General features: G+C 38.7%; 1 protein-coding gene across 1 annotated transcript in view; it reads right to left on the bottom strand.

Annotated features, from left to right (window-relative positions):
- FIGNL1 (fidgetin like 1) overlaps positions 1-25,224 on the bottom strand; it is a gene marked incomplete at both ends in the record, with an annotated part of 60,436 nt that extends 35,212 nt beyond the window's left edge. Inside the window, 7 exons of the mRNA XM_084260628.1 lie at positions 504-598; positions 1,640-1,706; positions 9,875-10,018; positions 13,426-13,560; positions 18,142-18,261; positions 18,876-18,989; positions 25,024-25,224. Of these exons, the coding sequence (XP_084116754.1) occupies positions 504-598; positions 1,640-1,706; positions 9,875-10,018; positions 13,426-13,560; positions 18,142-18,261; positions 18,876-18,989; positions 25,024-25,224 (876 nt within the window). The remainder of the gene's footprint in view (positions 1-503; positions 599-1,639; positions 1,707-9,874; positions 10,019-13,425; positions 13,561-18,141; positions 18,262-18,875; positions 18,990-25,023) is intronic.
- Between the last annotated feature and the right edge of the window lie 549 nt (positions 25,225-25,773).

The raw sequence follows: 25,773 nt of genomic DNA, 5'->3' as shown, positions 1-25,773 counted from the left end.
GGAACAGGAGTACTGTTAGAGGAATATTTCATTTAGCTCTCTTAGTTATTAAACCCTGTCTGTTTGAGATACAGCCACTGGCTGTATCCTATATGACTTTCAGGATGTAAGCAGAAAATCAGACATAATGAGCTCATTATTTTGCTGGGCTTCTATTTGTGTGTGTGTAATGTAAAATTAGGGTGTTATAAACATGTATTTCTGGATATTTGAGAAAAAAATTCCTGTTTTCTATTTTGTAAGACACTTTGTTGATTCACTACTACTTCCTATTCTGAATGGCAAAGCTTCACATAATATGGTAACTCACTCCCAGAATAAACCAGTAAAAATTATATAAACGTAAGTAATGTAATAGAACATACAGGGATTTGTAGGGCAGAGAGTACTCAAAGATTTGAGAAGAGCCTCTCATGTTGGATGCATAAAAAATACACAGATACTTTAAAAGAGCAACTTGTAGTTGCTTTAGCAAACTGCTAAAGAAGAAACACTTTATTCACCTCCACTCCATTTAAAAGGTGCCTGAATTCAGGGCAGATGAATGCACTCCCAGCATAGGCTGCATCAATATGCATCCAGATATTTTCCTTCTTACCTAAAAGAACAAAAGAAAAGATAATTGAAGGGAAAATAAATTAAGCATCAAATTAAAAAGCTCTATTAATTTGCATGAACCCAAGTGTCTGAGAGATTTTTCTTTGATGCTATTGTTTTCACAATTTAAAATTAAATCAAGAGATTAAATGTTTCCACCATCTGGGTTTCTGTTAATACATGAAGATGTACACATAACATATTGCTTTTCTTTCCCACTTCTACTGGAACAGAGTCCTTACATGACTAGGTTTATCTTACTAATATTAATAAAATATTTTTTATTATTTTGATTCAAGAACCATTATAAAATACACTTTTAAAAGATGTATCTAGAGATGCGGTTATCATTTCTATGGTAATAAAACTATCTACTTCAGCAAGAGGAGCTACAGTTCTAGCTGTGCTATCTGCTTCTTATTCAAGAATCACAAACACATTTCTAAACAGGTTTTTTATGTATTAAAATATGCACATGCTTATGAACTATGTGCAGCAAACTATTTATTTCAAAGAATGAGACTCTTATGCAAGAGCAAGCAATGAAAGGTTAAGAAAGTGATAGTTTTGATTAGTCACTGAATGGTTTCTGCAGAAATATTTTAGTATACAAGCTTCATGTATTCTTTGTGATTTATAGATCACTGGTATTAATGCACACAGTAACAGATTCATGGAATCGTAGGGGTTGGAAGGGACCTTGAGAGATCATTGGGCCCAACACCCCTGCTAACGCAGGTTCCCTAGGACAGGTCGCACAGGTTGGCATCCAGACGGGTCTTGAATTTCTCCAGTGAAGGAGACTCCAGAACCCCCCTGGGCAGCCTGTCCCAGGCTCTGTCACCCTCACTGTGAATAGTTCTTCTGCATGTTGGTGCGGAACTTCCTGTGCTCCAACTTGAAGCCATCAGCCCTTGTCCTGTCCCCACAGACCACTGAAAAGAGGCTGGACATTTCCCCCTGTGCCCCACACTTGAGATATTTGACTTGGCATGGTTTAAAGTGGTACCTGCAATTTTAGAAAATAGCAGTAAGGACTTACAAATAGGACCCAGTTCTAACAGTTTGTCAAAGGAGCAGCAAGGTGTGGTTCCGAGCGTGGCACAGAACTGCAGAGCAAAAAAAAAAAAACAACACAAAGGCAAAAAAAAATTGAGTGTCACAGTAAAGAAAATTATCAAATGAAAAAAACTGTCTGCAAAGGCAACAATAAACAGAGAGAACAGGTGATATAGGGAAAGAAGAATTATTTTAGCTGATACCTATCCTTCAGTGGGACTTTTGAGAATCTAGGTTTTTTTCTCAAAGCTCTTATAAGCATCTGTTGAGACATGCATAAGATCGAATGTTAATATAAAATTGACTTATAAGTAACGTAATGCAGTCACAGTATTATAATAATGCTATATTTTAATATATTTTCTATGTGTTCCACATGCTTATCATGTGGTCCAATACTAGCCTCACTTATGCAATTATCATCAAAATGATTTGCGGTTTATGGTACATAAGAAGCTCTGAACTTGAGTGACTTAAAGATGCTGGAATTCCTGTTGACAGAATAGATCATAAAATGTTACTGCCTGAATTAAGAGCCACAGCTCTGTAACACAGAGTTGAGGCTGACTCGTGCTCAGTGGATCTGCAGCCTGGGACCTGCTCTCTGGTAGCATATGTTCACTATTAGCTTTGATGGAATTTTTTTCCAGAAAAAAATTTTTCTTCCAAATTCATCCTAAAATATTGGAACCATTCTTCCTTCATTCTCTTAGTGTCTCATTTAATGTATCCTACTGCAGGACTGGTGGGCCAAAAGCTGAATTTTCACATTAACAATGTAACTAGGTGAAAATGACCTATGGCAATTTACTGGGAATATGCAGGTAGAATTATAACCAAAAAAACCCCCAACTACGAAGTGCATATAAGCTGACCTTAGTTTATTTTTCACTGCTACACTTATTTTTTAAACACCTTGTCTCATTTATGTAAGCACTAATAAAGAGTGGATCTGGGTTTTGCCTTGTACTCCATTTTTACATAATAAAAGACGTTTTACAGTTCAAATAGGCAAATAAAGTATGCTGGTCATTAGTTAGAGTATTGAAGGACAAAGGAATTAGATAAGTTATCCAAAGTCACACACAAGCTATAGTACAGCCAGTAGGTGACTATAAATATATAAAATCCAGAATTATGTTGGTTTTATTTATATTTTTGCACTTCTGGTTATTTTTTCTGCCAAGTACACTGGCAATGCAGTGCCTTTTGCTTTCACTGTTTTTCCATATATATATCTGCAACTAGCCACACTTTTTGTGTGTGTGTGTATGTGCACATCCCTCAGTGAATTCATGATAAGACATATAAGAAGACAAAGGAACACCTAGATACCAGTCCATCCACAAGACCGTCCAAGTGGACTTGTCAGTGCTGGGTTGACAGTAGGATTTAATGATCTTAAAGGTCTTTTCCAGCCTGAACAATTCCATTGTTCCAACCAAAACAACACTGTCATAGCAGAACATAGATTCAACTATACATTAAAACTCCATACAGCATTTTTTTGTCTCACATCTCCATAATAAGTGGGTACATGAGGCTATTGGGTTCACTGCTCTCCCTTACAGCATGACTGATACCATCAGGAAATGCTTCCAGTGGTTCCTTCTCTGCATTGGACTTCACTGGCTCATCCAGCATGCCAAGTAATATCTTCTATTTCTGAAGTAGCTCCTTATTTGTCCAGTACAGTAGGTCTTCCGCTATACTAGAGAATGTCCTCATTGAAGAACAGCATGCGTTGCTGTCATTGATGCCTTAATCATGGAGCTGCTGGGGACATGTTGCTGGTGCCCAGCCAAGAGGTATAGCTGAGTGTGTGAGATGGGATGGGCTTTTGGCCGGTTCTGTTACGGTCACCATGATGTGAGTGAGCACTTCTGTGGCAAAGGATTTTGCTCAAGTTTACGATTCCTGATGTGGCCTTACCTGCTTTTAGCTTTTAGTCTCTCTCTCTGGCACAAGAAGCTTTCTAGTTCTGAGAAAAATAATTCCATGTTATTATGCCAGTAGCAAACTGTTTGCCAAAGTCCTATAATCGGTTTTAGCCTAATATCACCTTTCACTTGCCAACTGTATGCTCTTTTCTATTCTAGCCTGCTGTCTCTCCTACTTTTCACTTATATCCTACTGATTCTAGGAATTCCTGTAACTCAAAAGTTAAATGATGCCAGCTTTTTCAGGAGGGTCTTTTTTCCTTCTTTTTAAAAGGTGGTACACATTTGTGCTAAGTATTTCTGCTCTAATTAAACAGACTGCTTGATAGCTACCTTTTGTTCCCTTGAACACTCATCCGCACTCCTAAGTCATCACCTGCTTCCAACTAGAGATTTTATTGACTTTGTTACTTCTACCAGCTATTGGATTTTGGAGACTGCTACAATTCAGTCACATCTTGAAGTAGCTCCTGTTCACACCTCTGGAATAAGAGGTGTTTTTTCCCCCCTGGGGATTCCCTAACTAGTCTTCCCAAGAACTTACTAAGTTTTAACATATTTGTTCATTTTTGCTTTTCACATATCACATCAAGCTTTTTTTTCCCCCTTCTTTTTATTCTATGACATAAAGTGGCAACAGCACACTAGAAAGGCCTGACATCTTTTGAAAAAAAAATACCTCATTATAAGATAAAAAATTTTATAGATGTGGTGGGATTTTAATTTGTAATTTTGGGGGGGGGGGGGGTTGAGAATTCATGTGATACGAGAGATGGTTGTTTTACTTCTTATTAATTTAGATTTTTCAAAATTTCTAGAACCGACACCTGTACTAACATAAGCATCCAGTAAAAAGTACAGGTGGATATGTATTCAAAAAGCCAGAGATTTAAAATTATACATCCCAAGAATATTAGACTAAGTCAATAATCTATTGCTAGAGTGGTAAAGCATCTCTTTTAAATGCACTTTTGAACATTTCTGCATGTATATTATACTATATGCATCAGAGGCATATTAATTTGTTGTAGGGAGCTGAATTTTTTTATTTAATGGAAAGTAATGGATAGTACTCAATCCATATAAATTTATGTACACTCTTAGAGGAAGTCATATCCTGGCTTCATATAAGGCCGACCTGATTAGTTGTAGTCATATAAAACCCTGGCAGTGCACATGTTCCCCTAGCTTCAAAATTACAGCAATATTAATAGCCATACTAATGTTTCATTGCACCAATAAAAAATAAGAAACAGATAATTCTGTATTTTTTCCATATCAAGCAACTAAGAACCTGAGTTTGAATCTAATAGAGTTCTCAAAATTAGAAATACATAGAATATATAGTTGATAACATTTTACTGATAACACATTTTTCCCTCAAAATAATCTACTCTTTATCTAAATTCGGCCTTCCCAAATTCCTGAAAAAAACTGGAAGAACAGAATAATTACAGTGCCTTGAGGTATGTCTATGGCTTCTCTAGAAGTTTAACCATCCTTTGAGGGAGGTTGTTTTTGAAATATTGCAGGATATATATTTTTTTTACAAAGGAGCAAGTTTGGTCCCTATTTTTGACTAAGAGGGCATGCATGTATGGACTAAAAATGTATTTATTGCATTATTGTCTACCTAAGGCATTCCAACAATCAGGAGAAACCTGCATGTCATCTTTGGCTGAACTACAGATCTACAGATTGGGTCATAAGAAATGAAGGATACCATGATGGAAATTCTGGATCTTCTATTTACATAAAGAATAGGGATTAACCCTATTCATTCCCAAGATGGCTTGGAAAATACCCAAATAAAGAGTGCATTATAGACTTAGTTCTGCTTTCATACATATATTTTATGATAAAATAGTGTGGACTATGTGACATGATTAGAATGAAATTATCTTGGCTAGTCCAGCAATTAAAATAATGATGGGGATTTCACAACAGAAAGCTGCACATTTTTGCTACTAATGTTTTACTGCAGTGGAAGCATTCTCCTCCTAATCAGGATAAGGAATATGTTGCTTCAGTGAGAGATTATATGAGTTCAAACTTATGCTTAGTTGTTCAAATAATGGCTTATTCTGTAAAGTATGTCTTTTTCTAAAAAAAAAAAAAATGTTGTTGTCCTCTCTGCAGTTGTCTAAGCCTCAAAGCTACTTGTTTCATTCTCAGAAACCCCTTAAAGCAGCAGCATCTGCTCTTGTCAGGACTCTCATTACCCTGGCTCAGTCACAATGAGTCTAACTCAATTTGTAACCTGTACAACACCAGCAAAATCACATTTGAGCAAAGGGTGGGGGACAGGCCGCGTCACGGAAATGGGACTGATGGCTCAGCGTAGCCTGCGGGCCTTATCCTTTTCAGGCCGAGCGCTTCAAATTTGACTCAGCCCTGGCTGTGAATACAAAGCAGCTAAAATGCTTGCATCAGTCGTCTCATGTATTACTTTTCTGAAATGAAGAGCTATGTCAGGGAACATGCACGAATCTTTATGATGCCTGAGAGCAATGACTCTTAGTCTTTTCAACTCGAAGACCACCTACGGGCTTTGAAAAAGATACAGAAACATTTTGCACAGTTTCATTTGTAATTAACCAAAATGAGGCAGAAATTTCAACGTTCTCCTATAATTTTTATGTCTTCCTTCTCAGTTGTTTGGAAGCCTGCATTCATGAGAATATCTGTGGCTTGGAGAAAACTGTAAGAGTTTACTACACCACCATTCAGTGTTTTGCAAAAAAGAAATCATTCCCAAACTGTGGGCTAAGAAACATGGCCCTAGACATGTATACATTTCTTGAGAAGACTTACTCCAAATGGGAATCCATGGCCAGGATCGAAGTGTTAAATATCTACTTAAAAGACAGCCCCTATGTCAGTCTAATTCCAATTTACTGTTTCCTGAGAGAGTCCCGCTAAAACCAGCCTGCTCTTTAATGTCTTGCAGACCATCGTTTAGAAGAGTCATTTCAACTAGAGTCAGAGAGATTTCACACTGAGCCTTTGTTCAGCAGCAAGGCGATGACGTTATAGCAGCTTCCTACCGCATGAGGTTGTTGAAGTATATTGCGCTATATATGTGCCAGCCGCAACAGATTAGTGTTGATTTATGAAAGGCAGCATAAAGCTCACAGCCCACTTAGGTTCCAGAGAATGAGGTGTGGATGCAGTGGACCCAATGTCCGAATCTGGCACTGCTTAATCTAGTGGTCTGCACATTTGAGCACTGGTCAACGTTCATCCCATGTAGAAGCCTGTCTTGATCTGGGAGCACAGAGCCCGCTTGAGAAAGGCATTTACGCATGTGCTTAACTGCCAGTTAGTGTTTATCATTAATGAAATGGGCATGACTTCAGCACATGCTTCAGAGCTCCCCCTGAACCAGTGGCCAGATGAAGGGCTGCATATCAGCCACACTTGGAAATTGCTCCTTGGTAAATCATGGCAAGTTTAGCACCTCCACACCTGACACAGTTCAGCCCTCTGTTTGCACAGTCTGCTTGCCTAACTGTGCGAAAACATCTCCGTTTCCATTTCTGCAGAAGTATTTTGGAAGAGACAAATTGACACAAGTCTCAACTTAGAAATAAAAAAGACAAAAGTAGAGGTCTGGGTATGTGGTATGCACGTTACTAGTAACAAAAGATAATGATAATGGATAAGAATTCAAAGTCTTGTTTTAAAGACAATGCCTCTCCCCCCCAAAAAAGCTGACTGCCAAATCATACCTACACAAAAAGCAAACCTGTAATTGCCAGATTGCTGTAACGAGAGAACCTGTTTCACATCAGGCAAAATGCACCCCTGATTTTCCACTAACCTCTGTAAGCAGAGCACTTCTATCAAGCTCAGTATAATGATTCCCCATTTATTCATTAAATATAACAGGAGAATCATGTCTATAAGGCATTGTAGTTTGCTTGTATTTTCTTTTTAATCCCCTATAAAGCCTTTTTCCCTTTTTTTTTTTTTTGCTGATAAAGGAGACTGCATCAGCTTGGACACAACCAAGATCTCTTCATTAGGAATGATATCTCTGCTGTCTCTTCAGGCAGAATTTCTTCTGTTAAACTTTTAGCTTTGATGTTGAATCACCCCCCTTAGTGAAGGATCAGGGAGACAAGGAATAAAGTGGAGTAAGGTGTTTCCTTGGCAATGTGCATATCTTTGTCCCCAGAACAAAATAAAGTGGCACCAAATTACTCAAGAACAAAAGAACTGGAAAGGCTTTTGAAATCTGCAAGCTAGAAAAGGGAGCACTAATACAGCACATGGACTGCTGCTCAGCATGACAGAGAATTAACACACCTTTTGAGTTAAGAGGCCGACCATAAGGATAATGAGGTCTAGTTTAATCTAAGCTGACATGTTTTATGTATACAAATAAATGGAAGACCTGGCACAGGCCATATTAACTCAGACAGAGCGTCTACTGTCTTTGAAAGCCTGTTTTGCACAGCTAAGCAAACAGAGGAAGAAAAACAACAGTTAAATCACCCTTTGTAAAGGTGTAACTGAAGGCATAAACCAGAATTTTTATATTTTCTTGCTACACACAGAAAAAATAAGAAGCAATGAATATTTATGCGGGGCAAGGTGCATTTACTTGGTTTTTGTTAGTGGACAAAAACACCTTAAATTTGTAATTAGCGTGCACGGAGATATGATATACTTGATATGATGTATTTTTTAAAAAAATAACAGCAATATGAGCAAGTAGAAGCTTATATAAGATATTATGAGCTAGTACCACATAACAGAGAAATAAAACATATCATATGGCACCTTATAGGTGCTTTGTTTGCGAGTGTTATATTGGAAAGCAAGTGATAGGATGTGCTTGGTCATCGCAAGGACTCGCTAGCTCTAGGCATGCTAGAAATTAGCAGCATTCTGCGCACATGGCTAACACTTTTTCCCCTATTCATCTTAATACTACATTAAAACAGACACTAAAGGTTAATAAAAAGAAAAGCAAAAAGATTACATTTTCAAAAGAGCTTGGTATAACTTAAGCTTCTTTGTCCTATTGGCACTTATCCATGACTATAAACAAGATTAATCTGCTAATTCTTCTGAAAACAGTTAATAGAAATTTAAGTCACATTAGCCGTTTTCTAAATGTTGCCACATGAAAGAAAAGAAAAAAATTGTCATCAGACATGACTTTTCTGGAAAAAAAATGGCATATTTTTGACTCTATTAAAAAATTGATTCTCTGAAGTTCCCAGTTTCTAAAATGGGGGAGGAGGAGGTGTTTCCCCTTCATTTTTTCTTCAGTGGAGTCCAATATAAAAAAGATTATTGGTAGGATATTATACCTCTTTACAGATCTATACAGATCATGGTCTGTGTGGAGTTTTGTAGAGGCATAATTCTTGGAAATGAGCAAAATTTATTGATAGTGTACAGAAAGACAACAGAGGTTTCTTACTCCATGAAAAAACAAGTGGTAAAATCTTGCTTGAAGTTGAAATAATGATGATATCCTGAACTGACAGGAGGAGTATATATAGTGAATAAGCAAATACTCTTTTCAAGGAGGTACTTATGGTAGAACCAAACTTTAGAACTGTATCCAATCTAACATCGAGTTGTGTCAAAAATGGTGAGGGGGATTATGAGCTTTATCTACTGAGATATAAGAATTTGCTTTTGTTGGACTGCTGTGGGAGCAGGAATCTCTTGAAAGTGGACAGATAACAAGAATTAATGACAGCTTTAAACTTCCATATCCAGACTGCCTATGGCTCACCTGTTAGAGATAAGTCACATACCCACAAATACCTGTCTGACAACATCTGATCTTGCTGATACTTGGGGTATGATTTCTTTGCTAAAGTAGTGAGGAGGAGAAACTGTGTTTTACTTTTAAATACTAAAGTTTGATATACCATCAGTTAATTAATTTATTGCCTTTTATCTTAGGTGTAAGTTAAAACCTGGAAAATAAAAGTATACTTTTGTAAAAGAGGCAGTTCAGAATTCATATCTGAGGAGATTATAACATTGCAAGATTCCATGCAACTACAAAACTCACCTGCATTTATTCAACTGTCTAATACAGGTTTAAGTCCTTTTAAAACATCCTTTTTGGCCAGAAGTGCAACCAGCTGCTCAAATGCACAGAAGTGAAGAACACTCATGGAACCTGCCCTAGTATTGTAGCTAGGCTGCCTATCCATCTCTCTGTTAAGGATGAGATCATCTACTCATGTCAAAAATAGCTTTTCAGAAGCAATAAATCCACCCATTAATAAAAATCCAGTACTTACAAAGAACGGGATAAGACCAGCAGCTTTGTCTTCATCCAAAACTTTCTTTAAGGCTGAACCACAAACACTAAATGTATCATCTGAAGGAACACTTTTAATCTTCACACCACCAATCAATGCAGCCCTTTCCACTGATGAATGAGCCTACAAGGAAATGGGAAAATTTTAAGACAGGTACCTTTTATTGGAATGCAGGAAATTAATTTGAATTTGTAAGCAAAAAATAATTTCTTTCAAGTAAAGCAATACTTGAGATCCTGGAACTGTCGCTGGTATGTTATAGATATGTACCTCTCCCTCTTTCATACAGATAGATGGATATAGATACATACATATACATGCATATGCATACATACAAGCACACACACACACACACACACACTAATAGAAATCCCAAAGTATTCTTGAAACTATTGCCATGGCGTCATTCAGACAAGAGTTCAATTAACCTTAGTGAGAGCTTTAATTAACATGTTCACAGTTAGGTTGGATTGATTAAGAGCTTCAGGATTTGGCTCCAAATCAACCAAAAGACATGCAGATAATCAGCTTGCCTGATAATGATTCTGTTGCTCACTAGCATATTTTTATGGCATGCAGCTTTGCTGAACCCTAAAAAAATATACATCATGGTATGGTATAGAGAGAGATATTTTCTTACATTGTGATCTTTTTTTTTAGATTACCTACCAAATATATTGTGTTTCAATCATTCATTCCTTTTGGTAGGCAATTAAGGCTCATTCCCAATACGCTATTTTATTTATAATCCATTTTATTTTAATTCCCTTTAAATTATATTTTTTTTTAAATAAAGTACACCTCAGTAAATAAAAGGGAAGATATCACTAGGAAATTCTTATAAAAAGGTGTATGATACTATAACTCTATTAACAGTAAAAGTTTTGTCTAGCCACAGAATAGTCTTCCTTAGAGCATGACTAAACAAAAAATGCTATTTTACCTTCTACAATTTCATTAATTTTCATTAATCTGAAAAGATCCACACCTTTTCATACTTTGACTAATCTCATTCATAATCTCCATCCTACCCTTGTTTTTTTCATTCTAGTGTCTACAAGAGCACTTACTAATTCAAATCTAATTTAGCATATAATCATGGAAAAGATTAAGCCAAAACTTTGGTTAAACAAGACCAGATGAAGATAAAGTTTCTGCCTTTCAACTTCACATGTCCTTGGAATGGTGCATTTTGAAGGCAGATTGACTATTAACTTGTATCTCAGCAGTGCTTCTTGTTAAATTACTTTGGCAAACTAATTAGGCACCAGCTTGAGAATATATACAAGTCTAGACTTGAGATATAACTGGCTGCTTTTAAAGCAAAAAACCCCAATGTGTGTACCATAGCAATACTACACTTCATTCAAGTGTACAGTGGAAAGAGGTATTTTATAACTGATTTATACAAGAGTTGTAAATAAGCAAACTGTAATAATACACTGAGGTTGTTAGCCAGGCAGAACCTCAAAATTCCTTCCTCAAATCTCCAGAATTGGAGTAAGGCTCCCTTATAACTACAGCCATTCCCAATCTTAACACTAAAAGTGCCAAGATGCTTTTTCATTATAACAGATCTCTAGCGACCTGCTGCTCCACAGAATGCCTAGTTCTCAGCAAAGTACTCGGGAATCTTCCACCATCCTTGAGGAGAGAAAGGAACCAAACAGAAATCAGTGAAATTAATGGGCGGCTGCTAAAGGTAGCCAAAGAAACATGGCAAAAAAAAAAAAAAAATGGTTGATGAAGGTAAAGGCCTAAGAAAACTTGAGAATAGGAAAAATCTACCCTATGTCCTGATCCCAAACAGTCAGGTGTCTACCATCACAGGTAGCTGAATATACCTCTCAACTCCAAGGTCTCACACTCAGTGTCCCTTGAGAGAGGAACCTCCGCCAAAATAGCCTAGGCATTAAAACAAACAGGAATCCTTTTCTGTTGTCTCTAAATGCTCAAGTAGTTACTGGGGAAAGCTTTGTTTCCAGTCCTCCTCTGCATTCATCAGCACAAAGCAAAATGATTTGCACCAGATGCTGAGAAATTAAAATGATATATGAGATTTGAGTTCAGCTTTCTCCTCTACGTCTCCTTTACCAGCCAGCTTTTTACCTCCCTCCTAATGTGTTCTCACAGTGCTGAGCTCTGTCAGAGCGTGGTTTTCTCTCCTGTGGAATGGCTTAGGCTTACTTTCTGTTGTGGATTATTGCCTATGAGTCACACAGGTCTGTTCTTAATGCAGAAGGACCGGTGAGCTCTGCAACAATCTGATTTGAAAGGTCAGCAATATCTTAAGGCAAATCCTCCTGTAAGCATAAGATCCTCTGACCTTCACTAGGCAGGAAGGCCTGTCGGTCCTCATTTCAGGTCAGCCACGTACATGGGACAAAAAATGAAAACAAGTAAAAGGCTTTGTGCATCACTGGGTCAGAGATTGAGCTCTGGGACTGACTGTGCATCACAGACCTTAGGGTTCCAGACAAAAAAACCTAAAAAAACCCCAAATACCCTTTGTGTCTTTTGAAAATAGTTCTATTTCTTCATATTTTCCTGACTCTTCTCACCCTACCAGAGTAGTCTCTCTTCCCACCAGTGAAGAACAAGTGTACTTCAAACTCGTTCTCTAGCGCATTTTGACATACACTCAGCAGTAAATCAAGGTAAGCCTGAAAACTGGCCATTTTGTTCTGCATAATCAGATATCACTTTGAGCTAAACATCAAGTTTCTTCTTCCTCATTGACATTTAGATAAGAAAATGTCACAGCTATTGAGAGAAACGACATTGTTTGGCCCTTCAGTAGCATTAGTGTGTCAGAAAGGTAGGAGCAGCAGGTCACAAGACTAAAATTTGCTTTCATTAACAGTAAAAGTCTCTCATGATCTTGTCCTGCTGAGAATTTAGCCTATCTCAATCTGCTAAATACCACTCACAGTCAGAAATCGAGGATTATGTTTTCTGTTTTCTTAGATTTCTTAGCTGGATTGATACATGGAGATCTTAGGAGGTTTTTTTTTTCTTTAAAAGCAAACAAAAAAAAATATGTTGGGGGCGTCTTCAAGTAGTATGACCAGTTTTCCTTATATACATGCACTAGGTTTGTCTGTGGGCATGCACCTTCACCCATGCATCCATGCAGGGGAAGGACATATGTGTGTTTGTTTGCACATGCTTATGTAGAGGGAAAATAATGTACACACACAGACATATAAGCCTAGATGTTACAAAAGATGGTGTAGACTCACTCAACACGACTGAAATTAACACCTGACTCAAGTGTCTTTATTTACTTCAAATGGGTTTTTTTTGTAAAGAAGCAATACTTACGTGATACTGACCACCAGATGTTTATTCTTTGTATGATGGTAGCACACGTGAGATTCCAGCCCATTTTTGATGTAGAGTAAGATTTGAACAAGGAAAACTAAATAGCCACCAATCCAAAGAGTTTATACTTAATTCACCTGCCTATTGAGGTCGCTAAAATTGTTAAGTACAGGCCCCATGTTTCCTTGGTTTTGAGGGGTACTCACCTGATCAGAAGCATAGGCCACCAGCCTGCCCATGATGTCTGCCTCTGTTAGCTCAGGCTTTTCTGACTGCACCCGTCTGATGGTTTTTGTTCTTGCAGCAAGCAGTGAAATCAGGGTGGCCTCGCTTGCACTTCCCTGTGGGACAAATGGAAAGAAGGTTCAAAAAGAAGGCATTCCAGAAGAAGAAAAGCGACATTTTCTTCTGTATGAATCTGTGAAGTTGTTAACAGAAACTGCATGGGAGAGACTGTACAATATCTCATGCATTTTAGGGATATGCGTGACAACAAGGGAGGAATCTCTTTGTGATCTTGGCCTCCTACTTCCCAGTGCCTTTGTCTGCTCTCTTTAACCTCTACGCTCGTTAAGTTTAGGCACCAGCCTTGCAAGTGGTGCCAGAAAGCTGGGGTTACACACTTAAACACGTGTGAAAAGGCTCTTGAACCAGGCACCAATTGCTTGTTAACCAGTAACAACGGCAGAGTAACTACCAATTTCTGTTACTCTGGATTTCTGCACATTTATCTTGCATCAGAGTCCGACTGTCAGTTCTCATATCTGTCAAGCAACATGCATAATTATAAAGCTTATTTAATATTTAGAGTAACCCTGGGCAAGTCAATTATGGTTCCTAAAAGAGAAAAATACATTGAACAAGCAAAAAAGATACGATCCAATATAGCTAATTGCATTTCAGAATATAAGTTATGTACATTTTCAAAATCAAAGCCACACAGGTTAAAGGAACAGTCTCACAATTTCTAAAAGGCATTTTTACTCACAAAACATGAGTTTGAATCTGGTCTTGGATACTCTATGACAACAGATAAGTGATTTTTTGATACCAATCTATCTGTATATTTCACCAAAACAGAAAAAAAACAAGTTCCCACAAATTCTCTTTTATTGTTTCTCTCTAGAACAGGCAGATGAAACATGCTCTGAACTGCTGTTTTAAACGTAAAGTTACAGTTTGTAAACACATGTTCATAAATTTGTTTTTGGGTGTCCACACACAAGATTGAGCTTTTAGGTATTCAACGTTGAACAATTGTTATGTGAATCTTCGCCTGTCAAACATGTAGCAGTGCAATGAAGACAGTTGCTTATATTAATAACTGTACCTCAGAAATATCCACAGTGCCAACAAGCCAAATTTGGAGTAATGTTTCTCATCCTGTACCAAAATTTATCCTTTTCCAGTTGAAGACCTATGTATACCTGTAATAAAAGTCTAAATATTTGGGAAGTCTTACTTCTCATGGGCCTGATCCCACAGAATGATGACCTGAGTTCTCAGTGAACTCAGACTTTCTCCTAGCACTGAGGTTAGCCGAGCTATTTGTATGACACAAAGCTGCCTTCTACACATGCCAACATCTCAGCAGCGAGTGAACTCGATCCAGCTGAAATTCAACAGCCTCGTGAATGGAGTGAGCAGGAAAAAGCACAGTCCCTAAAGATTTACTAAGTGTATTGCCATGACAAATATCTTTTATCTGCCTTTCTGGTGGTGTGGGATTTGAGGAATGTAGACCTCATCGTCTGGATCAGAACACAAAGATGAGCTGGAGAGAGATTTGTGCATTTCCTATAACTGCTGCTGCTGCATACGGCATGATGGTGACTGAGGGAAACATCACAGATGCAGAATGGCATAGGAAAACAATTATCCCTCTCTGGTCAAGTAAAGTAGAACTTCCATATGGGGGCAAGTAATGAAGGAAATTCTGTCCATTAATTAGAGAAAACATAATTTGGCAATCTCCCCATTTATTCTTATTCTGCATGTGGTCTGTAGCCAGATATTCAGAATACTCATCAGAATTTCTGAACACTGAGAAATCACATGTGTCTGTAGGTCTCAAAACTCATGATGCAGGGCTGTGTGCAAACAATTACCTTCTTACACATAAAGAGCTCTCAAGATCTAATTCACCTTACAATGTTGCCCAGCTGAATCTTGCCTCCTGATGCGGAGCTGGGACATGGTTTAAAGGCACCTGAATCCAACATCTTGGAAATGCTTTTGGATGACTCATGGTAGGCACAGGCTTTTTCACCTCGCACCAGTTTCTATCAGTCACCTTTTGGATACTGAAACTTATGGTGTTTGCAGAACTTGGTTTGTAAGGCTCTTTTGTTCACTTGGCACCACAGCCTTGTGCTAAATATTTTTGAGGAAGACACCCCTTGGTTCTTGAACTACTTGGCTAACTGACAAGGAAGATAAATCCACTATGTTTTTTGTCAGGCCAAAGACTGGATGAGGCTCATGTTGTTTCACCCTTAAAATACATTTTTTTTTCCAGAGCAAGAAAACTCTTTAAAATTCAAAGTAGGTGTACCTTTCACCAGTTTATCTAGAATGAACAGCAGGATACAAGCTTCAGGAAGAAACTTGCTTTTCTCATTTATTTTTAAAAGCTGGGTTTCTTTCTCCTCTTGAATGCTGTATTCTGCATTAAGTGAAGGATGATGATACCTTTGCTTTTGCCGCAAGCAAACAAAGGTTGCCATGGCAAGCAGGCTCAAGAGGCGGAAGAAATATCAGCAAGAGCTGATGTTCATGTCCACCACAGCTCTGAACCGAAATTTTCTTTCATCTTTTGCCATTTTCAAGTGTCATCCTGCACACAACAACAAAGTGCTTCATATTGACATAGACTTTCAAGTGTAATTAAGAGCCAATTTTCACAGGCTCAGTTTTACCCAATGCCGCAATAATTACTTGGCATTTACCAAGAGAATGACTGGCACTTTCACACGCTCATGTTGTCTTTGCCTCACACTCTCTTATTTGTATCATTATTGTTTCAAGAGCAAGACAAGAAGATCTGCAGCACAAATGACTTCATCAGAAGCAGGAACACAGAGCACTTTCGATTCTTGAAACTGACTGGTTTCTGATGAAAATTATGGGCAATCCAGCATTGTCAGCCTGGAAGGGCAATATATCCTGCTGATAACCATCAAGCATAATTGCTTGCTTTCACTGGTACAAAATAAATACCGTTGAGATGCATGATGAAAGCTTGATTTCTTGAGCATAACCCCCTCCCTAGTAATCGTAATGCAAAAGATCCTAACAGGGCAAGCAGGTGAGTAAAAAGTCGTTCTGGAAACACACTGGTGTATGTGCAGCTCTGCCCAGGAGAATCATAGCAGTGGGGTTGAATTCATACTTGCCAGGGAAGATGTTGGGAAGAATTCATTGGAATATGCTCTAGGCATTTGCAGCTGAGATAAAGCGGCATGTAATTCAGATGTGTTTTAGAAGCCTATCTTGGGATAAAACGGATTGTACCCTGGCCTCCAATGACCAGACTCCAGGGGTTATCAAAGGAGCACAAACCAATTGTTTAAAATCAGTCTTTTTCATAGTAGAGATCTATTTTAGTTTGATTAATAGCTGTGAGCAGAGTCTGCATTTGCAGAAAGACCATGTGCTAGTGGAGCTGTGGCTGACAAACAATGCAGGTTTATTATGCATGCAAGTTTGCCCACTGATGATATATTCATTGTCATACAGATAATTTGTTCAGACATTGTAGGCTTTCATAAAGCAGTCAGCAAAGTTCAAGGTGTTTGTTTTATTTGTAATTTGAATCACAAATTCAAATTACTGAAGTTTGTATTATCTATGGATAGAACCGGTTAGATTCAAATTTTAAGTAGCTTGATTTTATTTTGATATTATGGTATTTTGTTTTGCTGTATAAGGAAAACTTCTTAAAGTATTTTTAACTTCTTTGACTGAAACTGAAAGACTTTCTACTACATTGTTACTTTTACTTATAGAAGGTTCTCTCATATGTTCCTATGATTTCCTTGATCTGTAACACTTTTTAAACCCCCCCACACCCACACACACACAAAACCCTGCTAACAATTCTTCACAGGTTTATTCGGTCTGGCTGAAATGGAGTTGATTTTTGGGACAGCGTCTCCCACACTGCAGTGATGTGCATTGGTTGCCAGCAAGGTGTGGGTAAAACACCAGTGATTTGGCTCCTGCTGAGCAGTGCTGGCACAGCACCAATGCTCTTTCTCTCCAACATTTCCATCCCCTCACCAGTAAGGCTGGGGGTTGTGGGAGGGGACACAGCCAGGACCACTGACCCAAACTGACCAAAGGGATATTCCATACTATATGACATCTGCTCAGTGATAAAAGCTGAGAAAAAGGAGAAGGAAGGAGAGCATTCATTATTTATGACATCTGTCTTATGGAGCAACCACTACATGTACTGCAGCCCTGCTTCCCAGGAAGTGGCTGGAAATTGCCTTCTGATGAAAAATAGAAAATAAATCTTTCTGCTTTCTTCCTTCGCTTGACCGCATGGTCTTTGCTTTTGTTTTATTCAACTGCCTTTATCTTGACCCATGAGGTTTTTTTCCATTTTATTTTCTCCCCTCCCTGTCAAGCTGAGGAGGGGAGTGACAGAGTGGCTTGGTGAGCACCTGGTGTCCAGCTAAGGTCAGCACACCACAGCAGAGAAGAGGGTTTCAGAATTCAACTGCTCTGAAAACAAAACCAATATTTTAAGTAATGACTCTACCTACCTATGGGCATTTTTACAGAGCATCAATATTTCTGAAAACCTGAAAGGAATCCTTGTGGCAGAAAAACTACTAGTGTTTTGGTATGAAGGTTGTACAAAGTCATGAAGTCCACAAATTCATCTAGTATTCTTTTCTGATGTCTCCTCTTACCTGAATGACTCCTCCACCTTGGCCATCCTTCCCAGCTAAAAACTCTTCTGGTAAATTAATCATCTTCCCTAGCCAATCCAGCATGACAGTCTCCAGCTCTGTGCAAGCAGGACTTGCAGCCTGTGTTGAAAAACAGAACAGAAGGAATAAGGTCATTAGACCATGAGGACAAATAGGATCCAGCAGAGCAAGAATAACTCTCTCTCTTTGTCTTTTGACTACAGAGGAAGAGGTTGGTTGATCAACTTCATCAGCTAAATTAGGGGCCTAAGGACCATTTTCTGCATGGTGTTTCTAAAATTTTCTTTAAAAATGCGGACTAGGCCTCAGATTGAACCATGACTATCAAATGTCAAAGTTAGGAGGTTTTTTTATCAAGTACCAATCTCTTTTGAGAAGACCCCATTTCATATGAATGTGGGGTTTTTATAACACAATTTTCCATTCATCCAGATAATAAGAGAAATAGTATCACCCAGTGATAGGCAACAGTCATACCTCCTAATGAATTAACGTTATGAGGTCGCACTGCTACCACTGATTCTAAGTGCTGGTGTTTTTTCAAGGGGAGAACTTCTAACATGAAGTAGACTTGTATTGCTGGAGCCATTCAGTGTTGATGTGAAAACATTTAATGAGTCACTGTTATTAATAACTACATTGAAGAATGGCACTGAAATTCTTAAAATCTTGGCAAGATGAAGCACCATTACCACATACCCCAGTAAACTTACCCAAGAGAAGCCCACACATCCTATTCCACCACACAGCATATCTGCAAGAAGAGCTGGGAAGGAAGAGGCTGCAGGGAAGTAGGCAAAAAAGTATGGACTGTGCCAGTGCGTCACCTGTATTAAGGGAAAAATGGTCAATTTTAACTAATGCAGGAAGCAGAAACAAATTGCAACAAAATCAGAAAAGGTAGGAAATTGAGACTGCTTGACAGTTCTCTACTACGTGGCCATAACACATTGTTTTCTCTCAATTCCTTATCTATTTTTAACTCAGACTAGAACTAAATTAGCTCTTGCCCTCACCTACCAAGAGTTCCAAAATCAGAGTTCTCCATATATCTCCCTTGAAGACAAGAATCGCACAGGCAGTGGCAGCATGAGTTTCTGTGCAGGGCATTCCTCTTGAGCCTCTGCTTTCAGGGACTCTGATATTTAATTCTTTCCTCTCTGTCATGCAACTGACTTAGCAAGTGTGTCTCCAGTTCAGCAGAGGTCCACAAAATTCTCTTGCCCACACTCTGGAGTTACTTGCTAAAATTCAGGCACAAGAGCTGGCCAAACAGCTCCTCACGACACTATGAAACAATCTATTCCAGTATTCAGCTATAGAAAATTAAATTACCATCTCCTTTTAGCAAGTTGTGATTTATGCACAATTCCATTTTATATGTATTAAGATGAGAGAACAACACATTAACTGTACAAATTGTAGTCAATTGTCTTGCAGCAGCAATATTTAGAATTATCTTATGCAATGTCTAAGCAATTCCTAAGGATCTGTGATATACTTGAGAGTGCTCCACAACTCCAGTCTAATAACGTTTGAAAACAGGAAATGTGCTGCCCCACTGCAATGTTCAGTGGAAATGATATGATGTGATACGTTTTGCAAAACCAGGTTTCACATTCATGGTAAAAGGCAAATTTTAGAACATACAAATGCTGCCAGAGGATTAGATGAACTATAAGCAAGAATTCAGCAGAATGCATGGAAGTTCTTTCCTTGGATGGAAGTCCAGAGGCTGCGGAGATGCGGAAGCCTTGACTTTTCTTATGCCATTCTGTTTTCTTTTTTGTTTGTTTGTTTGAATACTAGAGTTCTTCTGTTATAACTGAAGGATGGTAAGAACATCCTGGGAGCATCACTTGCTGAGCTCAGTGTTGCCTTACAGTTTTGTTCCACAGTCCCACCTTTCAAACTCCCTTCTCTCTCAGTCTGTGATGAGGTTTCTGGATCTGGAGCTAACTCAGGGATCTCTGTACTGCACTGCTCTTCATACTGCACATATTCCTTTTATATCCTCTTCTTCATGACAGGAACCAGCTCTTTTTAAAGGGACATGCTCCATACTATGGGTAAACTCCCATATATCCAATGAATCAGGCATCACTTCCTCTGCTGTAGTGCACCATACTAGTATTTCAAAGGCCCTTGTCTCTTTCATGTGAAATGAGCTCCTATCCACTACCTGTCATGTTCAAGATTTCACTTTTACTGGTCACTGTGTCCAAACCTGCTCAAATCAAATATCCAAAGACAAGACACTGTGAACATTCTTAGCTATACCTCTTATATCTGCTCAGGATCTCTTTCTTTACTGCAACAAAGTTTTAGAGCAGTTGTGGCAAACACCTTCCTTCACAAATCAGAAAAGAAATGGGATGTGACTTGGTCCTTTACAGTAAAACAATAAACAGATTAAAAAATAATCAATAAATGGCAGTCCCTGATAGGACCCACAGGCTTTCACTGACGTCCATAATGAGCCAGGAGCTACCACTGTTCATCTCCCCAGCTCTAATCCCCTGTGATCTCTAAAACTTGTGACATTCATCTTGGGTTAATCAAGTTAAACTGCCTACATGTTGGGAGCCATTTGTTTGATGAAACACAGCAGATTCCAGTTGCTCCACTCACACAAAGGGAAAAAGCCAAAAGCCCTAAGGCAAGTGCAGCTGCGGTTCTTCCAACCGCCTCCCCTTCCCCCTCCCTGGAAGCAGCAGTACAATTCATTTCTTTTGCCATGGTGGGACAGACGCACGTAGTCAGATATTGCAAAGAGCCTGACATCATTGATGCTCCCTTTTTAGCCTTCTGCTGATAAACAGTGATGCACAGGTGTCTCAGGCTCAGAAATTACTGCTCTAATGCTTCTCAGAGACGTTTTATTTCCCAGGTCTCTTCTAAGGATGTCTGTCTTTCTGTGGCTTTCTTAGTCTAAGCAAGAGTCATCCTTTATCACATGCTAAGGATAGGCACTTCAGCTGAAAGTCCATAGATTAATGGATCCAATATGAGGAAAACTAGCATCTTCAGAAATGCTATCTGCACTTACAACTAAACTTAATCATTTTTGGCTCTGAAAAAGGAAGAGATATATTTCAAGGGAACAGATCAAGTCTAAGACAGAAAGGTGACTCCCACTGAGATTTCTATATGCAGATCCCTTCCATCTTGGCTTCCTGCTGTGGAGATCACCAGTTCTTCTTTCAGTCCCTGTGCCAGTATTAGGAAGTTAGCATGATTATGGTTATTATCATTTAGTGGGCTGCCCTTTGAAGGTCCACATGCAATTTCACAAGAAGTCTCCATAAAGGCATTTTGCCACTGCCAAGTGCTTGTTCTCCTATAAAGAGAGCAATGGATTATTGCTTTACACAATTGATCCTTGCTCCTCTGAGGAAACTCCGTTTTCACATTTTCATTCATCCACTAATTAACAACTACCAGAACACAACTAACACAGTAAAGTTGTCAACATAAAGGAAACAAGAATCACTTATGGGCCGCTGATAGCTTATGGGCAAAACAAGGTTGTATGACCTCTGTCATAATACTTATTCCCTGAGGAAGCCCAGTTTCTCATTTATTAAGTGGAGATAAGTTGTTCCCCACTGAAACACTGGAAAAGCTCTACAGAGGATGGCACTTTAAGGGGAAGCTCTCATATCTTTTCTGGGAAATCAGCACAAGTGGGTGCCTCTCCAAAGCACCTGTAGGTTGTATCATGATGTGTGGGAAACAGACTGGAGGAATTAGAAGGCCATGTGCAGTTACAGAGCTGTCATCTCATTGTAGTCACAGAGATGGGGTGGGATAGCTCACAGGACTGAAGTGTGGCCATAGTTGAGGACAGGCCCTTTATGAAGGACAGGTTAGGAGGACGAGCAGGGGAATGGTCTTTTATGCAAGAGAACAGCAGGAATGGACAGTTAGCCAGTCAAGAACTTAAGTCAGGACCGGTGGAGATTTCAAGATGAGCAATATTCAGGTGGGTGTCTGCTAGAGAACACCTGATCAGAAAGAAGTACATGAATACAGCATTCAGACAGCTGGAAGAACCCATATGTTCACATGTCATAGTCCTCACAGGGGACTCCAACCAAGCTGATACCAGCTGGGCAGGCAACACAGCAGGGCACAACTAGTCCAGGAGATTTCTGGAGTGCATTGATGATAGTTTCCTAGCACCGGTGATGGAGGAACTGATGAAGAGATACATGCTGTGGGACCAGATGTTAACAAACTTACATATATTAGAAAAAAAATTCTTATCAAAAGGGTTGTGAAGCATTGGAACAGGCTTTCCAGGGAAGTGATTGAGTCACCATCCTTGAAGGTATTTAAAAGACATGTACTTGTGGTGGTCAGGGATACAGTTTAGTGGTTGGACTTAGCAGTGCTAGGTTAAAGGTTGGATTTTATGATCTTAAAGGTCTTTTTTTAGAATAGAATCATAGAATAATTTTTGTTAGAAAAGACTTTTAATTATTCTACAATTCTATTCTAAACAAGAAAGAACTGGTCAGGAGTGTGAAAGTCAAGGGCAGCCTTGACTGCAATCATCATGGGATGGTGGAGTTCAGGATCATGAGAGCAGGTAGAAAGGCACAAAGCAGGATCATAACCCTGGCCTTCCGGAGACTAGGCTTTGGCCTTTTATGGAACCTGCTTAGAAGTATCCCATGGGAGACAGACATGGAGAGAAGAGTGCTCCAGGAGAGCTGGTTGATTTTCAAGGATCACCTCCTCCAAGCACAACAATGGTCCACCCCACATGCAAGAAGTCAAGCAAGGGTGGCTGGAGGCCTTCATAGGTGAACATTTATTTCCTGACAACGGTCAAATGTAAAAAGGAAGCATATAAGAAAATGCTCAGCACTAGTGAGGCCACACCTGTAATGCTGTATCTAGGTATGGACATGCTGGAGTTATTCCATGGAAGGACCATGGAGATGACTAATGGATCGGAGCATCTGAATTATGACAAGAAGCTGAGAGAGCTGGAATTGTTCAGCCTGCAGAAAGCTCAGGGAGTATCTTGCTAATGTGTATATGCACCTCTGGGCAGGTGTAAGGAAGTTGAAACCAGATTCTTCTCAGTGGTATCCAGTGAAAGGACAAGAAGAAATGTACAAATTGAAATACAGAAAATTCCCTTTAAACATAAGAAAAAGCATTTTTTTTTTTTTCTGTGAAGGTGGTCAAACTTTGGAACAAGACAACAGAGAGGCTGTGAAGATTTGATCCTTGGAGATGTTCAACACTCAATTGGACAGAGTCCTGAGCAACCTGCTGTAACTGACTCTGCTTTGAGCTGCGGGGGTGTACTAAATCTCCAGAGGTGCCACCCAACTTCTAATATACTATGAATATGATTCTGAACTCATGTGAGTCTTCAGCATTTGGTATAAATGACACAGGCAGAATCTGAGTTGCTATAAGAACTGGGATTTAGGTACTTGTACCTTTTGTTTCACAAACACCAGAGGAAGATTTTTGATACAACTTTTTTTTTTCAGAATGTATCACTTTGTAAATTTATTTGCAGAGCATGTAAATATCAAGAAAAAATCAATTTAACTAAGAGGGAACATGACATGTTGAAGACTTAATTGGAATTGAATGTCTCGTTTTCTATTCTCAAATGATTCATCACTTATTTTTTAATTTTATACTATTTTATTGAACGTTCTCAAGTATTTTCTGTTCTACTTCACAGACATAAAAAAATAAATTGTATTGTTATCCAGTGAGAAGGGAAAGGTAGTTGTACCTATGAGTAGAAATGACAGTATTTGTGTATGTTAGATGTAATTATCTGATCTAATCTGCACTAATTTAATTCTGTGGCATTAAAGACATCATCCACAAATCTTTGACAAGAGTGGAAAGATTTCCATTGACTTCAGTAGAGCTTTTGCCTGCAAAAGAACAGCAAGGTGGGCTCCAAGAGAAGCAAGATAAGGTCATATTGAATATCAAATATTTACATTGATGAATGAAAAAGAACTGATATTCTAGTACACTGACTAAACACATTTGCAGACCAGTGCTTCCATGTCCAGTCACACAGCAATCGTATCACCTAGCTACACACCCAGAGAAGCAGACCCAAGTGGTTACTGCGGAGATTCAAAGGAGAGATTCCTCATTGACATTTCTAATAATCTTTAAGCTACTAACAAGCCTCAGGAGACAAGCATATATTTAAAATAAAGAAGGTGTACCAAGAGTAGAAAAATAAAAAATACTCAGAACTGGACAAATGCCAGATGCTTTGTTTTGCATTGTCTATCCAACACTAATCTCTCCAACAACTAATATTTAGGTAGGCCACCTGCCTTAAAAGGTACTAAAAGTTGACATTTAGGAAAGTAAGTCAACAGAACAAGTATTGAGGAAAATCCTTTCTAGTCAACTCTATAATAAAAAAGTCTCCTAAGAGAATTTTAACATTTACAGATCAGCTGGAAGGAACACTTCAAGCACAGCAGACTAATAAAAATCCCATTTTATAAAATATTTACCATGGTTTTCAAGGAGCAAAAATATCACATAAAATTGAAAGTTATGAAGCTTTGCCGTAACCAATTCAAGGGAGGAAAGGGGATTATTTCCAAAAGCAAGCCTTGCATGAAGCAAAAGGGATTATTTCTAGCAAGAACAGAAAATATCAGTTGTGTAACATTTAAGGTCATATTTAACTATGGATTTAAAGCAGACTTATGCCTTCTAAAAGCTAATCAGTATGGCTAGTTATGTTTGTAAGGTCCAGCTGCACAGACTTCAATCCACATTTTCCTTAAAGTTTTTGAAAACCTAAATACAGTGTTGAACGTTACACTACAGATCCGTTTTGCTTACCCCTGGCATAATGATCTTCTCGATGTCTTTAAAGACATCCTCAAAGCTCTCAGGATCTTGGGGTGCACACTCCGGAATGAGGGGCCTTAGATATCCTGGTTCCACATCTGGAAAAACCTGTCTTTTATCTATCTTCTCCAGGTAATCTGCAATATAGTCCACCATCTCCTTCCCTCTCTTGCGGAACTCTGCAGCATCCATGGGTATCAGCGTGTAGGAGTTATTACCAGAAAAACCCTAAAAAAATAAAAAAAAAATCACTTTTGAAAGAAGATACTACTAGTTTTAAACCTGCTATTCAGATGATTTATATGATGACTCATACAGCCTTTTTGAAAAGACCAGACACACCTTTATTTCCTCATATTAGACCAAAGTCCATACAGTGTTGCATTCTGTTCCACTCCAGTATTAGCTGGGCATTGTACAGAAGTAAGTCACACTGCAAAATCTTTGATGCCTAGGTCATGACGTAGATTAGATTAATACAGATAGGTTCTATCTTTAGCACATAAGAGCAGTAGAAGCACGTATCAATGAAGATTCAGAAATCACAGATGCTTCTGTGACCAGCTTCTGCTGCTGGTTGCCATAAGGATGCGACACTGTTATGCAGCATATAATCAATTCCTTCCTGCCTTACAAAGAGAAGGTCCATGGAAATAGCGTGCTGTGTGTCTCCATTATAATCTATAATAACAAGCTGCAATAATCACAGTTATCACAGTCATCCACTCTGCTGCCCCGTCA

The sequence above is a fragment of the Gallinula chloropus genome, assembly GCF_964237585.1.
Source record: "Gallinula chloropus genome assembly, chromosome: 2".
Classification (NCBI taxonomy): Eukaryota; Metazoa; Chordata; class Aves; order Gruiformes; family Rallidae; genus Gallinula; species Gallinula chloropus.
The sequence above is the reverse complement of the archived record's forward strand: the minus strand, read 5'-3'. Positions and strand labels throughout refer to the sequence as shown.